The following is a 17,014-nucleotide window of genomic DNA, read 5'->3' on the forward strand; positions in this document are numbered from 1 at the left end:
TACTCTTTCTTTAAGGCTCAGCTCATGCATATGTTCCAGGATGCATGAGAGAGATCTCTTCTCAGCCTGCTAGAAATCCCTTTTCCATGACCTCACGGCACTTGGTGAGACACCTACCTGTAGTTATAATAGTGGTAACCCTTTACTCTCCCAGTAACAGTTGCTATATTATTTCCACGCGAGGAAACAGGTTCAGTGAGGGTGTTGAGGTAGCAAGGGATAGAGCAGGGACTGGATTTCAGGTCTGACTCTAAAGTAATGGTCTCCTATTATTCCAAACAATCCCTCCGCTACTTTTTCACTTTGCACGGCAATTCCCTCCAAAAGGGTGAGTTCAATGAACCTGGTCCTCTCTTTCGTTTGTATCCCCAGGGCCCAGCGTGGTGCTTGACAGCTGGCGGTGCTGGACACACAAGGGGCTGACAGGTGTGAACTAAACAGTGTGCAGCGTGTATTATTTCCCCAGTAGCCGCTCAACAAGTCCTTACTGATTAACTGTGTGAAGTAGATACTGTCAACCTTTGGGAAAATGCATGCATCCATGTTGTGCTAACACCTCACAATAAGCATGCGTGTGGATTCGAATCGCTCGCTTACAGAAGTTCTCCACACTCGCCCTTCCCTGCCTAGGCAGCAGCCAGATCTGCGAAGCGCTTCTCTGGTAGAAGGCCACCCCCGCCCAAAGGCCAGTCTTCTCGGTGACAATCAGGAGCTGAGTGTTTGTCCTCAGCACCTCTGCTTTCCTCTTCTCCAACCTTCTACCTCCCTTAGGGTTTGCGCTCAGAACGAAACTCCTAAAAAGCCCTAATTTATTTCCTGTTTCATACTTTCGCAAACGTCAAGTGTTGGAGGTAATGGGGAACAGGTTTAGTTCTTTCCCGCACCGCCGCAGCCTTAGCCAGGTCCTCATCTCGTCCTGCAGCCTCGGCATCACCAGCTCCCGCAGCGTTTGCCACTCGCTGGTGTGTAAGAAAGCTCCCAGCGTCCCCACGGGCCTCCCCCCTCAATTCCAACACGCTCTTCCCTTACACTGAATAAAAAGCAAAATCCCATTCAACCGAGCAGGCCCCTGCCGAACAACAGCTCTCCGAACCCCGTCAGCACCGCGGCTCACGGGCAGGCTGCCCGAGGCACGCTCGAGTGGGTGGCGACCGCGGCGGCCGGCTCCAGTCAAGCCTCCCGCCTCTCCCAGCCCGTGGCTTCGTTCCCCCTTCGCCGGTCCCTTACAGGGGTCGGATCAGCAGTTGGTCACTCTCTTCCGCAGGAATCACAGACATCCTGGAAGTCTGAAGGCGAAGCCGGGGTGAGGAACAGGTCGCGGGAGCCTTTTTAAATCGGAAGCATAGCCACTGGGAACCAACGAGGGAAGAACCCCATTCACCAACAGCACGACTTCCGGCGATCCGGCGCCCGCGACGCTACGCTCCTCCCCTCGACTTCCGGTCGGAGACCTGGCCTGGGAGGTTCCTCCCGAATAGCGGTCCTTAACCAGGGGCGGGGTCAGGAGTGCGCCTGCGCTAAATCTCGGAGGCGGACCCGCGGGCGGGGCAGGGGGCCGGAAAAGCTGGCGCTGGAATTAGAACGGGAGTGGCTGCCCTGGCGCGGGCCGCTAGGCGGTGGGTGCGTGACCCGCAGAAGACCCCAGGGATGGGCTGGCGGCTGTGAGGTGAGGGCCCGGCCCGCGCCGCGCCCGGGCTGAGCCTGGTCGAGAACGCGGTCCCCGAGGGGGCGCCGACCGGGGGGCCCGCGGTGGGGCGGATGGGTGGGGCCGCGGCGGCCGCGGTCTCCACGGGGACCCGCCCTCCCTGGGTCGGGAACCCCGGCTCCGAGGCGGCGCGTGATGGGCAGCGGGGCCTGCGGGGCCCTGGGTGGCCGATGCCTGCCTGGGTGAGGACTGCGGTCCCCGGGACAACGGTACCGTGCGAGGGCGGGTCGCGTCGGAAGGGCTACGGGCGTGGGCGCGCCGGGGGCTGCCTCCCGGGTCCGACCCTGCTCTGTAGGGCGGTGAGGAGCTCTGGCTTTCTGTGCTGGCCCTCGGTGGTTTCTCCACCGCTTTGGGGCAGGGCTGTTTCTGTCCGGTTTGCTGCCGCCCGGGGCACCTGCACGTGGCAGCACGGCGCCACGGCGAGAACTCGTGGGAAGCGGGGGAGGGGGGCTCCGCAAAGAGCTTCGGAGCCGGGTCAGCCGCGGCTCCAGACGTGGCGCCACCCATCACTAATCTGATGACTGGCGGGCAGCTCTGGCGGCCTCCTTCGAATGGAGCTGCGACACAGCAGCCTTGAAGGTCAAAGGCGGGTATGGCACCCAGCACGGTGTCTGCTGTTCAGGCCCTGCCATTGTCAGAGCGTGAACCCGAGACAATAACTGAAATAGTATCTTGACTTAATTAAAGAGAAGTAATGTTTCGAGAACTAACGGACGCGTCTGTTACCTTTGACAACAGTGCTTTTCTCACCTCTGGGTATGACAAGGTTTCTGCCCTTTTTGACTCTAGGGGTTAGTGTGTTAGAATTTAAAGGCAAATAATGAAAAAGAAAAGAAGAGTATCCAAATTTTATGGTCGAAGGAAAAATACATTTTAAGTCAGAGGAATGCACCATGGAACTAACTGGAAGGAATTGATTTTTATTCCTGTTAGGCATGAAAGGATTTAAAGTTGTTTTCCTTGGTGTAACTAAACCTTTGTTTTTCTAGGGGAGCTCCTCTGGATCAAGCTACAGTGCAAAATGTTTCGGAAAGGCAAAAAACGACACAGTAGTAGCAGTTCCCAAAGCAGTGAAATCAGTACGAAGAGCAAGGTAGGGGGACGGAATTGCCAGCAGTGAGAATTTTGTTTCTTCTGATGTTGCATGAGGATACTAACCATGGCAGACCTGCTGATGGTCTTCAAACTAGGTGTGTTTTAACATTCCTTTTTTGCCCTAGAGACACATTCTGTGCTTGATTTAACTTTATTGTCTTGGTGGGTTTTCTGAAAGTCTTAAGGATGGGGCTGGACCTGTAAGTGGTCTCCTCGAAACACACACCGATTTTTAAATTCTTTATGTGATAGAAATTGCGTGCAATTACGGGGCTGGAATTCCCAGGAGTGTGGTGGTGTATGCCTAACTAATTCTACACGAACGTGTATGATGCTTTGCATTTTGCTCATTAGTTTTGGTTACCTTTTCTGCGCGGTCCGCATCGATGGTTGCGGTCTGGCCTGCTAGCCTGTGTGTTAACTGTGCTGCCAGACTTGCGGCAGCTCAGGGTGGGCGTCAGGAGCACCCCCCTCGGCCGGAGGCCTGATGTTCACTAGATGTAACCTTGGGTAAATCACTTTGCCTCTCTGGGTCTCTGCTCACTTACTAAACAGGGTACTGCTCCCGCCTGCTTTCTGCAGAGGGTTCTTTGTGGGTTCAGTGGAGATAACGGGAAAGCAAGGGATAGATTTTCACAGACGATACAAGTGTAAGGTGTCCTGTAAGGAGACAGAGTACTGCCTTTGATTCAGCTCGGCGGGGCTGATGCCACATTTATTCAGGACTGTGTTATGGAAAGAGCAGTTGGGATTACGTGTGGATTCAACTATAATTAAGTAATTTGAATGTTTCTTAGAGCACCGGAGAGAAGACGGTGCTTCCAGTCAGTCTGTTTAAATACTTAAATTATGTGTGTTTGTGTTCTCAGTCTGTAGACTCTAGCCTCGGGGGCCTCTCTCGATCCAGCACTGTTGCCAGCCTCGACACAGACTCCACCAAAAGCTCAGGTACCCAGAAGGGTGGATCGTTCATCGCCTGAGGTTCGGGTAGTTTTACCAGCGGGGCCTGAGTTCTTGTGCATTTGGGTTCTCTCTCTCTCCTCTGCCTTTTTTGTATGTGAGGAAGTTTTATTTTTGTTAGTCTCTTTCTTCTTTGGGAAGGGATCGAGGATGCCCTGTAACACAGCTGTTTCTTTTCAGGACAAAGCAACAGCGCCTCAGACACCTGTGCAGAATTTCGAATAAAATATGTCGGTGCCATTGAGAAGCTGAAAGTCTCTGAAGGCAAAAGCCTTGAAGGGCCACTAGACCTGATCAATTATATAGATGTTGCACAGGTAAAAAAGACAAAAAAACAGTTTTATAAGATTCTAGAGAGTACACCCATGGCTTGGGAGAAAGACCTTGTTTGTCCAGGTGGTGGCTGAAAGGTGACTGTGCCTGTGGCCGGTCGTAGGCGGTACAGGGCGCTGGGTGCAGACTGAGTCATGTGGAAGCAGACACAGCTCCTTCCTACCAACGGCACTGTCTACTTTTTCTGGGGTGGGCTGCCCGCGTTGGTTAAATGAGGAGCTAATTTAAACGAGGTGACTGGTTACACATGATCGGTTTATGTTTAGAACAGTCCATCAAACCTTACTTTGTCTCCCCTGAACTCGTTTTAGCTCTTCTCATAATTCATAGTGGTGTTGACCTAACGGACCTGTTTATTCATACTGTTTCCAACAAGAATGGAGGTCAGGAAGATAGAAAGTGAAATTGCGTGTCTCCTGTTCATTAACACAGAGCCCCTTGTCCCTTTCTGGGGTTGGTCACGCTTAGGAAGGTGCGCTGTCTGGGATCATGACGAATGGGATCATGAAATGTTCCCTAGCCTCATGAGAGGAAGTCTTACCTGCATGAAGACAGCAGCCACCTCATCTGTCACTCAAGAGAGAACCCTGGCTAGTCAAGACTAACACGATCTGTATCCCAGGTGTCGTTTGGAATATAAAGTCATCCAACAGCGTGCAAACAGCAACTAATCTAAGTAATATACTGAAAGAGTGCTCATGTTTCCCCCCAAATTACGCTAGGATTATTTTCCAGTAAGGACTGCTGCGTGTCCCCTATCACCAGAGAAAGTGGGCTTGTCAAAGTTACTGACAGCAGCATCACTGTTATCCTGTGTGTTGATCCCGGAGTTGCCGTAAGCCTGCTGGGAGAGATGATGGGCGGGAGGTGTCCGTGGCATTGTGAGCGCCCCGGTGTTAACGTAGGTGGTTATAGCTCACTTACCACAATCTCTTTTTGTTTTCTGAAGACTTTATTTATTTATTTTTAGAGAAAGGGGAAGGGAAGGAGGGAAAGAAACATCAGTGTGTGTGTCTCTCGCGTGCCCCCTACTGGGGACCTGGACCACAACCCAGGCCTGTGCTGTGACTGGGAATCGAACCGGCAACCCTTTGGTGTGCAGGCCAGCGCTCAATCCACTGAGCCATTCCAGCCAAGGCCCACAATCTCTAATGTAGGCGAATGGTACCACAAAAACATTTATGTTCTGGAACATGCACTGATTACCAACAGGACCTTATTTTAGAGAAGACAAGCCAGGCAGTGTTCTGACTGAGAGAGAACTGGATAGTTGTCTAGGGAAACCGTCTGGTTTATCTGCTGTTCTGTTCCTGAATAGCTCAGAAAGCTAACTGACCTGTTGGAGATCCCAGTCACCAGCCATCAGGCAGGGCCTACCTGCCCAAAGCCCTGGGCGTGGGGGTAACAGACACCTCCCCCCAGGCACGGCATGAGTGGCTGAGGAACGTGGTGCTGGTGGCCGTGCCTCCTGATCACGGGCTGATATTAGTATGAGCTTTGAGTATTTAAAGACCTTTATTTATCAAATGTAAATATTTAAACCTTACTGGGACCTGTGAGAAGTATGAGTTTGTGATGAGGGTTTACCCCAGACAAAGGGACAGAACAATGTACCTGGGGTGCACTGATCTGAATTTTGCTCAGATATGTTGACTGAAAAAACGGGGGGGAGAGGTTTTTCTGCTGCTTTGGAGAATTCTTGCTGGGCTGCTGTGTGTGCCACATGCTTTAAAGAGTTTGGGGTATGATAGCCAGGTCTTGAAACTGACTAATCACACTTAATGGAACAATTATTAATGTGTGCCGTATAATTTCTTTCTACCTTAAAGCAAGATGGAAAGTTGCCCTTTGTTCCTATGGAGGAAGAATTTATTATGGGAGTTTCCAAGTATGGTATAAAAGTATCGTCATCGGATCAGTATGTAAGTAATTTACTAAGGCACCACTGTGCTTCAGGTACTGGGGAGGTTAGGGCCTGCTCCTGTGCGCCGAGCGGTGGGTTTGCGAACGCTCCTGGCAGCTGGCCGTCACGGCCGCCCAGTTCTTAGCGGTGAGGAGCGGAGCTCCCCTTGGCTTCTCCTGTGTGGCGGGGCCCAGGCCAGCACCCTGTGGGGGGCCCACAGTGCCTTTCGCCTTAGGGCCCCAGGCTGGTTCAGAGCAGCTGTCAGCTGGGAGCCGGGCGTGGAGAACTGGGTTGTGGACTTCGGTCATCATACCCGTCTTTCTGGAATTTAAGGAGCCAGGTGTAATCCCGGAGGCACACTGCCCCATAGCCTAGCATCCTGGAATGCCCTTTTGGGTTGAAAAACCTGTAGAACGACTTTCTCCCCATCTGCGGATGTGCGGTTCCAGCCTCGAAGTACGTTTGGCACGGGGAGAGTGTTACCAAGGACGGAGCACCGCGTGAAGCGGCGGTCTGTCTCTGCCCTGCCCCCTGCAGGACGTCCTGCACAGGCACGCGCTGTGCCTGATCATCCGCATGGTGTGCTACGACGACGGCCTCGGCGCCGGCCGGAGCCTGCTGGCCCTGAAGACCACCGACGCGAGCAACGAGGAGTACAGCCTGTGGGTCTACCAGTGCCGCAGCCTGGTGAGGCTCCGGGTTCCCTGGCTAGGCTCTCCCGCGTCCGACACAGCGGCAGAACCAGAGGCAGTTTACAGGCTTTGCAGGGGCTGAAGAGGCGCTCCTCGCTCCACGTCTAAAACCGGCAAACACAATGAGTGAGGCGCCCGGCAGCCGGCGGCCTGCACCCCTGTTGGCTGTGAACCGAGGGGCGGCCGCGGGCAGCGCCCCAGCCCCCGAGTCCGCATCAGAAGGCTCGCATGCATGCAGCCGGGTGGGCGGTGGTGTGTCCTTCCGGCGCAGAGGCCCCGGCTTTTCTTTACGCGTGTTCTTGCGGGTGGGTGACGGCCCCTCCCAAAGGCCGGTCCTGTGGGCCTGTGGTTCCCTGAGGGGTGGGGGAAGGGCGCGCCGGGTCAGGCTGTGGGCCAGGCTGCCGGGCCCTGTGACATGTAGGGTTAAGAGAGGTGAGGAGGGGTAGGCCCCTACCTTTACTGGTCACATTAAGCTCAGGGACAGGTTTATGAGCTCTTTCTGTACCTTTGCACTTAATGCAGGAGCAAGCACAAGCAATCTGCAAAGTTTTATCCACCGCCTTCGACTCCGTATTGACATCTGAGAAGCCTTGAATTCTGCCGCGAGGGGAAGTGTGACTGGGAACGGAAGTTCAGCTGTTTTCTCGGTAGTTGTTTCCAGGCTGCCGCGCTGAACTAGCATGAAAATGTGAAGTGATTCCTTGCTCTAGACTTTCTGGGGGAAAAAGGCTATGTATAAAGTATCAATCATTTGTTTTTCTATTAAAATGTCTTAACAACAGTGACTTAACTCTCCAATGTTATTTGCCTGTTGGGACTAAAGAAGAAACCTCATTTGTTGCTTTTATTTTTCAAAAAGTTTATTATTAACGACTTTATTTTCAGAGGGGAAGGAGAGGGAGAGAAACATCAATGTGTGGTTGGCTCTCGTGCGCCCCCTACTAGGGACCTGGCCGGCAACCTAGGCGTGTGCCCTGACTGGGAAGGAAACTGGCGACCCTTTGGTTGGCAGGCTGACACTCACAAGCTTAACCTCCAAAGGGTCCCAGTGCAGGCTGCTCGGCGGTCCCTCCCAGGGACTGGTCTCTGGCTCGGAGCTCTGGCCTGGGGACATGGGTCCTGCTGGTCTGAAACCGACTCCAAACCCAAAAAGTAAAACTTTGACAGTGTGCTGTCTGTGTAACATGCTAGTAAGCTACAGTATTTACCTTGGAACTGAGAGCACCTTGAAAGACCACATTCAAGTTAAAAGTGGTGGTGTTTAAAGACTGACGTACAGAAGGCTTGTGTATTTTCTTAAAGGCCTTTCACAACGCTTGAAGGGTTAAAAGCAAAAATAACACCATATCCATTTAAAAGTATTTTATTTTTTTCTAGTCAAATGACTAGTTAACAAGAGTAAACTTATTAAACATGCTCTAATTATAAATCACTGCATAAGGACAATGAAAATAAGGATTGATTTAGGTTATACAATATATACAGTTGCGCTGCAACTAGACCAGAGTAATCGAGTGAATGAATCAAATATCATACATCTCAAAGAGCACTTCAAGCTGCACATTGCATGGCCCACCCTTAACAGACTACACAGTAACCATCAGTCTGTGCACGTGTTTCCGAGTCCTTGTCCCTGGACGTCCAATCTGACGGAAGTGGCACACGAAGTGCCAGGATCCTGCAGCTCAGTTCATGAAACATAAACCTGAACTATAAATAGGTATCTACAATGGTTTCCTTTTTTTTTTAATTTGCAAAGAGCAAATAACCAGGAAAGGATATTAGCAGGGAAGTTAATATAATTTCTCTGGCAAGTCATATTAATTACTGCGCAATAGCACCACCAAATTGTAGATTGGAAAAATACTTCCTAGATATTTATGTACCAGTGAACCTGATAGATTAGTCTGGGAGTGGTATTCAAACGTTGATATGAATCAACTTTAGTTCCTTAAATAGCTGGCACCAAGGAGTCAATAGGCTGATAGACACAGATGCAGGAGGGCTGTTAAAATATACATAAGTGCACTGTGCAAAATACATATGTTTATTTTCTTTATGAGAGAATTAACTCAATGGAGGGTTCAAACAACAAAAATGAACAATTAGTGAAAACATAGTGCTTTAAACATGTAGTGCTTTAAAAAAAAAAAAAACAAAACTACACGCCTGACACATTTTACCCGGAATTTTGAAAGGCAAAGAGCAATTGCCATACGACATCATAAAACATTCCAGTTTGTTCTGTCTTCCTTTCTAAGAGCAACAACAACAACAAAAAAGCAAGTAAAACACAAAAACTTGACACAAGAAAGGTCGTGCATAATAAAGACCGGCTGCTTCAACCAAATGCACCATCACAACAAATGCAATCAAAGCACCGCCGCCCCGCTTTCCAAGTCTGTACTTAACTTGATTCCTTCACTTTTGGTGAAAATCCGAGTGGGCATCTACATGCCTGGTCATTCTCAGAGTGCCCCAATTTCCAACACTCCTATGAACTGACACTCACAACGGCTAAGTAGAGGTATGACAGTCAAGTGCATTGAGCTAATGAATTTTGATTTTTATCATACACAACCTAACCCCCCAGCCCCAGTAGCTTAAGTTTAAGAATGAGACGATGACTTCAATAGGAAAACATGTTTGGGAGTATTTCGTTAGCTGGGACCTACAGATCTCTGATACGCTCTTGATTACAAACGAAGGGACATTAAATTTCAAGACAGTGTAACTACCATTCCTGTTGTTATGTTATATAAACACAGGACACTGAGCTGAGTAAACATTCTCATGAGCGAGGAGGGGAAAGCGGCAGCACACCAGAGGGGAGAGCCAGAGGGGAGAGCCAGTGGGAACAGCCGGGGTCCATGCGACGAAGGGAGCGCAAGGTGGCGATTTCCGAAACACCTGAAGCATCGCCAGGACTCCTTCGCAACCCTCCATCCTCAGTTTTTAACCAAATTCGAGAAATGCGGTTTTGTGGAACCTGGGACGGAGCGGTCTGTTATCGTATGACACTCTGTTGGTAGTTTTGTTAGGCAGGACTGTGCACAACGGGTCACACACACATGCAGAATACAAGGAGAGTTGCAACCTCGCGGGTTCTGGCTGGAAGGTACAAGGCTAACGTGTCAATTTCCAAGTGGCTTTAAATAAACACTGGGTGGCTTTCAAAGGAAATCTTAAAATGATTTTTTTTTTTTTTAAAGAAAGAAAGTCTACAAAGGTGAACTGGTAGCATTTAGTTTACTGGCTTCCCAAACAATAATTATGCTCAAGGTCACTGACAAACAGAAATGGGTCAAGGAAAGCAGGGAGAATTTCTTTCCAATACTCAAATGTTTTTACGTTTAGCTAATTCCGGAGATTCAGGATCTTGATTACATAGTTAACTTTTCAGTTCACCTTTTAGGCTATTTAATTTTTCCTAATAAAAGTATAGCAATGTTTCATGAAAATCACAAATTATAAAAACAATTCATTTGTATATATAAATTGCCTTTGAGTTTTAAAAACAGAACAGTGGCACTGGAGAAAGTGGGTCTACTGTACAGTTTGCGAAGCTGGTTATTTGGCAAGAGTTTGGGTACCAATAATGAAACAGGAACAGAACTGTTAAGTGTTTTTGTTCAGTAGCAATTTAGTCAGCAATAAAGTGCACAAAAGATACGGGAAATGCTCCTTTGCGACCGGGATCTCCATCAATGTGGCCAATCTGAAATGAATAAAAGTTCAGGATGTTATAAAAATTCCAAATGTTGGAAACGTGGAAGGGCACTGTAGCAACTGCAGGGGGGAAGAGGTCTTCTGAGAAGGAATCCCTTGAGTAAAACAGCTGAACTCTTTTTCCCGTCCCTTTGCCTCCTTCCGAGGCGTGTGCGCCCCCTTTCCTAAGGGGCCCCGTCGGAGGCCTGCCACGTGCCCTGCAGCGTCGGGGGCAGGCAGGCGGCTGTCTGACCACGGCCGCCACTTGCCTTTTCTTCTTTAATGGGCGAGGAAATTGAGTGCCAAAGGTTTGTGAGCTGCAACATCACAGAAAGCGGCAAACGGGACTTGGCCCTATTTAAACGCAGTCATGCATTTATGAAGACCTCAAAAAAACACGCACTCCTTTTTGCTCTGGGCAAGTTATGTAAGCTATACGTCAAGTATGATCTCAGCAATGTAAATTATGTAGGTAAATAAAAGTTGAAAAGAAAATCACCAAAATATGTCTTTTGGGGGAGAGGGCTGAGAGGACAGACAGCATTCACGCCTGTCTCCTTCCCGCCTTCCGCATTCCCACAGGTTTTGAAATAAACAGGTGTTTCCTGTTGTCAGGTGGGCTCTGTGCAAGTGTGCAAGACAGAGCGGCTTCCGGTCTCAGGGGTGGGGTCAGTGGGGAGGGAGTGGAGAGTTCAGGTCCCCGCAGGCCGGAGGGGCCCAGCGAGCTCACCCCCCAGCGGCCCCTGCACTGCCCGCGTTGTGTGTGGCAAGGGTGACAGACAGAGCGTGGGACCAAGACACCTGAAGCTCTCAAGGGGAAAGAAGCTGCAGGGAGGTACCGGAAGGCACGCGCACCGGGGCAGAGCAGCCAGGCCAGGAGCTCACGAGCCCCGGGGTGGCGGGTACAGCTCACGCAGATCAGGGCTCTGCAGGGACTAATGACCGACGCTCCAGTCCACACACTTGGCCCAGCAAAGTGCCCCACAGGTCCCGCTGGCCTCCCCACAGCCGCTGTGAACTCCCCAAGCTCGGTGGACAGAGCAGCCCGCCAGGGTCTCCCTGCCGCAGGCAGGCGCCACCAGGGGCGCTGTGGGGCCTAGCGCCTGTTCAGCGCCTCTCCCTGGGCCCTAGCGCCTCCAGCCTGGGCTGCGGGGGGGCCCCCTCACAGGCCAGGGAGCTACAGCTCAGCGACAGAAGCAGCTTGCCCCAGTCCCTGGCCTGTGAGTGCTGAGGCTGGACTCTCAGGGTCGCTGGCGAGTGCCACGTTCACCCCGCTCCGGCGCTCGCTGGGCCGCTGCAGGCCGCTGCAGGGCCACGGCTGACACCAGGCTGTGCCCTCCAGCCCTGCTCTCCATACGAGCCTCACTGCCGGCGGGCAGCGCGGGGCCTCACTTCACACGCTCGAGTTGCTCTTCAAACTGCAGCCTAAAGGGCCGGCCCCCTCTAAAAAGGGAGGACCCCACCTGGGGACCAATTGGGCCCAGGCAGAGGTGGGTGTACACGGATGCGGCATCGGAGGCAGCAAGGGGCATAGTGGCCCGCAAGCCTGAGAACACACGGTGGTGGCGGGGGGGTCGGGGGGGAGTGGTCCCCACCTGGAAAGAGACCTCAGGCCAGTGGGGCGGGAATCCAGCCCCTGCCCTCCCGGGCCCAGGCCCCGGCCCCGGCCCCGGCCCCAGCTCCGACTTACCCACCACTCCTGGTCCTCCTCCCCGTCCACGATGATCACGTCCCCCTCGGAGAACGTCAGCTCATCCGGGTTGTCGGCCACGCAGTTGTAGAGGGCCTTGACCCGCTTGGGCTTCAGCTTGGTCTGGGTGGAGGAGGGCAGGGGTCAGGGGCTGGTGTGCTGGGAAGGCGCCCACTCCCAGGCAGGGAACGGGCCCAGGGCTCCTGACTGAAGGCCTGGGAGCCCAGCGATGTCAAGTCAGGCAGGGGTGGCTCAGTGGAGCTCAGGGGACAGAAGGGAAATGGGAAGAGATCTTGGCCAGGCAGAGAGCTGGGAACGTGGCAGCAGGTGCCAGACAGGTGGGCGGGGCGGGGCGGGGGCGGGGTGGGGGCTGGAGCTGGAGCTGCAGCAACACCCTGGCTGGTGAGCTCCGGGGTTGCGTCCTGCCCGGATCCAAACCACTGGGTACCCAGGACAAAGCCATCCCATCCCCCTACCCCCGGCAGGGGAAGCGGGAAAGAACCTCTGAGCCCTCGTGGAATAACCCTCAGGTGCAGGACAGGAGGGGCCCGCCCACTTACGGTCTGTGACTTCCTGGGCATCGGCGCGGGTGGCGGCATGGCTGCAGCGTTGGACAGAGGGCCCAGAGCATCTGTTGCAGAGAGACCCGCTGCGTTAGGACTGAAAGGAACCGACCCCCAGTGGGCCTCTCGGTCAGTGTGAGACAGAAACAACTGATCCAAAAGCCATAGTGTCGGCTCTGAAAGGCAGCTTTCCTGGGATTCCCTCACCTGTTGAGGGAAAAGTCCCCCAAAGGCCAGAGAACCTTGTGACTTCCACACACGCTCTGCAGAGGGTGCAGGTGCCACAGAAGGAGAGAGACGGCCTCGTCCCGCGCAGACCCGCCCCCGGCACCAGCAGGTGACAGGACCACAGGGTGCCGTACAGCTGGCCCTGACACAGGGCGCCCGCAGCTGGAAACAAAACGCCCACCCCCTCCCCGCCCTGCGCCTCCCCTAACCAAGTGGAAATAAAGCCCAGCTAGCTTTATAAATGGGATAATTACCGGGTCCTCTTGGCTGGCCTTTGCTGACCAGAGGGGCCGACTTGTCAGTCCTACAAAGAAGGGAAAACAGATTCACTGACACCTGAGGCTTGACGGCGGGCCACCTACCCCGTACTCCACCCTTGTTATAAAAGAGCCGCTGTGCTCACAGTGCAACGGGTGAGCTGATTCAATCAACTGTCATTCAACTACCTCTAATTTTTTTTGAAAGAGGAAGAACAAGAGGTCCAGAGAACAGTGCTAGATCCCAGGTCCCGAAGGGCTCCTGTCCCCGTGGGCCCACCTGATGTGACCTGGGGCTGGGGCTGGAAGCTGGGCACCTGCCCCCGCTCTGCCCCTAATTTGCTCAGTCCCTTCCCCTCGAGGGCCTTGGTCACGTAAGGGCGGGGCTGAATGAATCCCAAGCCCTCAAGACTCTGCTTGGCCCTGTCCAGGTGCCACTGGTTGGCGTCATCCGCGCCGCTGTGCTCTGTAGCCCCTGCTGCCAGTAGCTGACGTGGCTGGTGCTGGCACAGGGCCCGCCTGTGAGCCTTGGCCTGGCACATCCGACAGCCGCAGTTCTCGGGGCTGCAGACGGGAGTCTGTTCTGGATAAACGGGGTTCTCTGAGCGGGCACTATCACCTGCAAAAGGTGTGATGCCACCAGTTCTGTCAACTCTCAAGCTAAGGACAAGTGACAGCTAGCATGTCTATGAGCTGAGAGAGGGGCACTAGCTCAAGTTCCCCACTGAAGGCCTTTCCACTGGCACAGCGCCCACTGCCCAGTGACGCTGGAGACGGGGCGGGAGGGGTGGAGGGAACGGGAATGGGGGCGAAGCAAGGGACAGGACAGCAGGCTCAGTGCCCGCTGGCCGCTTCCTGTGCCTCCTGAACGAGCCCAGCCTGGGGCCGCAGAAGGACAGGGAGGGTGATGCAACGTGACGGACAGGCGGGGCCGCCGAGGGCCCCGCCCACCTGCCCAGTCCTGCCGTCCGATTTCCATCAATGTCCACAGGAGTCGTCACGCTGACCCCTTTGCCTTCAGTCAACCATGAAACGCTCTCGGGGGGGCCTGGCCCTCTAAGAGACTTCTCCTCTGAGGGGCCAGAGGGTAGACTCAGGCTCTGCGGGTCACAAGGTCTCCGCCACGACTGTCAGCGTCACGGCTGTAACGTGTGAACAGATGGGCGCGCCAGGTTTTAATGGTGCGTTATGTGTGGGCGTACGAATTTCATATAACTTTCATGTGTCTTGAAATCCTCTGGTTTTTCAATCATTTAAAAGTCCAAAGCCATTCTCAGCTTGCGGGCCCCACAACAACAGGAGGGGGCTGGGCCTTTCCGGAGGGGACAAGGCAATGTATTCCTTCAGGAACAGAGCGCCACACGATGCCCTGCACCTGGACCTGCCTTACACGCACCGAGCACCCCCACTTTGCACCCCTCCCACGGGGGAGAGGATGATCCAGTGACACAGGTGGAACCAGGTCACCCTGTGCTAGAGGAAACTCATCCAGCACACCAGGTGGGAGCCCTTCTGAGAAGCAGGGAGGCAGACAGAGGCCTGGGGCTCGGAGCTCCCCGACAAGGGCTGGCAGCCGCCGGGTCTCGGCTACGACTTCAACATGTGAATTGGTCTCTTAAAGGGCAGCAGCTCGGGAAGAGAAAGCCGAGGGCACTGCAGGGGAGGAGAGAAGGAAGCCAAAGAGAAGCACAGACTGGAGCCCCAGAACCATGAGAAGCAAGCCTGGGCCATTCTCGGGCCCGAGAGCAAGCCCCTGACGTCACAGCTCGGTCACCCATCAGGTCCCCGCGGGCCGGTCAGAGCCTGCAAAGAAAGCATTCACGGGTGCCGGGAGTCCTCCGGTTAAAGGTGGCAGGCCGAAACCCGTTTCCTTCCACTCTCTCCCAAGGAAAAGAGTGAAAACACATGAAACCAAACAGCAAAGAGACCTGAGGAAGGAAAGACAGGTCTGAAGCTGGGGGCGGAGGGATGAATCATAAGCGGCCCAGCTCCCCGGAGGGAGGGGACCCTCACAGCAGGGGACGCTCCCACACCCGCCCCCGGCCTCGGGGTGCGGGGAGGGCAGGGCACAGACACAAGGGCCAGCCAGCGTCCGCACCAGGGGCCGCGTCCCTGGATGCCGGCCCGGCTCTGAGAAGCCCGGCGAGCCCCTCCCCTGGCGCCACTGAGGACCTGGAGCCCGTGTCCTTGGCCGGACACAGCAGCACCAGAGCTCGGGGGGCCCGGGGCGGCTGCGGCCGTGTCTTGAAAAACAGAGGGACTAGGCAAAAGCTTAGCTTGATTTCTACGTTCAGCTCCCAGAAAACCTGCTCCTTTCAGGCAAGAGACTGGAAGGCTGTTTTCCAAGGAACCTGAATTGTCCGAGATTAAAAATAAGAAAAGGCCCAAGGTCAGGGTTCCCCAGTAAACCCGCTGTGGCGGCCCTGTGCACTGGGGCTGCCGTCTGTCCGTCAGTATCTAGGGCCCCCCCCCGAGGCGGTGACTTACAGGCAGGGAACATGGAATTTACAAGGAAAGCCTCGACCATGACAGAGGTCAAAACAAGGGGAAGAAACAAATTATACAGGAAAGCAGAAGACAAAGGAAAACACCCCCAAACCCCATCATTAACAACCTGAGAGGAAATGATTGCATGGAACAAATCGGCTACTATTAACTTCGAAATTCTGTGAGAGCAGAAATGAAAAACTCAGTTCAAAAAATTGGAAGGTAATATTGAGACAATCTCCCAAAAAGTCAATTTCAAAAGCAAGCAAGCAAACACAATGCAATGGAAAGACACTAGGAGGCTGCAGGGCTCCCCAGGGCTGCGCTCCAGCTGCACTTCCAGCCCCGGCCTCTAGGTGGGGCCAGGGGACCAGCTCTGGTCACAGGAGGAGGAGCATCACTCCAGCCCCACAGGTGAGCACAACTCCCCTTTAGAAATAACCCTGAGCCCGGGGGAGAGTCACCTTGCAGTCAGAAGCAGGCGGGGTCTGCGTCTGCGACTCACCCCTCGGGGCTGCTGCGCAAGCAAGAACATGGACACAACCTTGTGTGGGCAAGCAGCCAACTCCCGCAGGTTAAACCCTGGAGGTTCGGGGGCAGGAGCCAGCGCAGTCAGCTTACCCTCATAAGAGGAGAGGCCAAGGGGATCTTACATCTGGATAAGAATTGTTTTTAAATTGAGAACAGGAAGAAACAGAAGGTATTAAAAATAATCAATGAAATTTCTCAGAACCAAAGGATGAAGATTATATCCTGAAAGGATGGGAACAGACCCACCCTGGGGTGTCGGGGGACAGGGGCGGCCACGGAGGGTGTGCCTGAGTGGGGCCAGGACGGCCCGCGCCTGGCAGGGGACAGGGGATGGCCTGGAGGCTGGCGCGGTGGTGAGAGCCCAGCGGGGCAAAGACGACCTCCACGTGGGCCCCGAGCTCAGCAGGGAGGGCACCGGCGCAGGTGCGCGATTTGTTTCACAGGGTCGTAGGGCACTAATTCATGCTCGCCAGGTAGGTCAACATGGCTGCCAGCTTTCTCATTATAGAAAAAGGGAGTAACAGTGTCCCCAAATTCTTCACAGACAGCTGGAGTCTGTGACAGCCCTGCCCACGACCTTCCCCACCCCGACTGGGCCGGCCTCTGCCGCTGGGGGACCGGTGACCTATGGCTGACGGGGTGGCCGGTGGTTTCCAGGGCCAGGCCCATCCCTTGGGACTTGTTCTGGGGCCTGGCCACCATGACGTGAGGACGCCTGGCCACGTGGAGAGGCCGCGTATACCAGCCGACGGCCCCGGCTGGGGCTCCAGCTCTCAGCCGGCGCCCCCCGCCCCCAGGTGCATGGGGCTGAGAGGCCCCCCATGACGCTGGCATCCAGCTGGTGAGTCCCTCTCTGTGCCCA

At 54.1% G+C, this 17,014-nt stretch overlaps 3 protein-coding genes across 6 annotated transcripts in view; 1 reads left to right on the forward strand and 2 right to left on the reverse strand.

Annotated features, from left to right (window-relative positions):
- CPSF3 (cleavage and polyadenylation specific factor 3) overlaps positions 1-1,399 on the reverse strand; it is a 28,606-nt gene extending 27,207 nt beyond the window's left edge. Inside the window, exon 1 of the mRNA XM_054569824.1 lies at positions 1,228-1,399. Coding sequence (XP_054425799.1) covers positions 1,228-1,277 — 50 coding nt within the window. The 5' untranslated portion in view covers positions 1,278-1,399. The remainder of the gene's footprint in view (positions 1-1,227) is intronic.
- A 133-nt stretch (positions 1,400-1,532) lies between these two features.
- ITGB1BP1 (integrin subunit beta 1 binding protein 1) lies at positions 1,533-7,407 on the forward strand. Of its 3 annotated transcripts, none has more exons than XM_054566626.1 (7): positions 1,533-1,666; positions 2,695-2,798; positions 3,670-3,748; positions 3,941-4,077; positions 5,923-6,015; positions 6,534-6,683; positions 7,211-7,407. In XM_054566626.1, the coding sequence occupies exons 2-7, from the start codon at positions 2,727-2,729 to the stop codon at positions 7,280-7,282; spliced, it is 603 nt and encodes a 200-aa protein (XP_054422601.1). In that variant the 5' UTR covers positions 1,533-1,666; positions 2,695-2,726; the 3' UTR covers positions 7,283-7,407. The 3 variants fall into 3 exon arrangements, with proteins under 3 accessions (XP_054422601.1, XP_054422608.1, XP_054422605.1); XM_054566633.1 differs by lacking the exon at positions 1,533-1,666 and adding an exon at positions 1,795-1,914; XM_054566630.1 differs by lacking the exon at positions 1,533-1,666 and adding an exon at positions 1,795-1,887.
- Positions 7,408-8,107: 700 nt separating this feature from the next.
- Positions 8,108-17,014, reverse strand: part of ASAP2 (ArfGAP with SH3 domain, ankyrin repeat and PH domain 2) — a 133,347-nt gene continuing 124,440 nt past the window's right edge. For both annotated transcript variants that reach the window (XM_054569846.1, XM_054569837.1), the window contains 4 exons: positions 13,132-13,181; positions 12,647-12,717; positions 12,087-12,209; positions 8,108-10,406 (listed from right to left, as the gene is read on the reverse strand). In XM_054569846.1, coding sequence (XP_054425821.1) covers positions 10,332-10,406; positions 12,087-12,209; positions 12,647-12,717; positions 13,132-13,181 — 319 coding nt within the window. In that variant the 3' untranslated portion in view covers positions 8,108-10,331. The remainder of the gene's footprint in view (positions 10,407-12,086; positions 12,210-12,646; positions 12,718-13,131; positions 13,182-17,014) is intronic.

This window comes from Pteronotus mesoamericanus, unplaced genomic scaffold (assembly GCF_021234165.1).
Source record: "Pteronotus mesoamericanus isolate MK-2021 breed Mesoamerican mustached bat unplaced genomic scaffold, CSHL_Meso_final contig_101, whole genome shotgun sequence".
Taxonomy (NCBI): domain Eukaryota; kingdom Metazoa; phylum Chordata; class Mammalia; order Chiroptera; family Mormoopidae; genus Pteronotus; species Pteronotus mesoamericanus.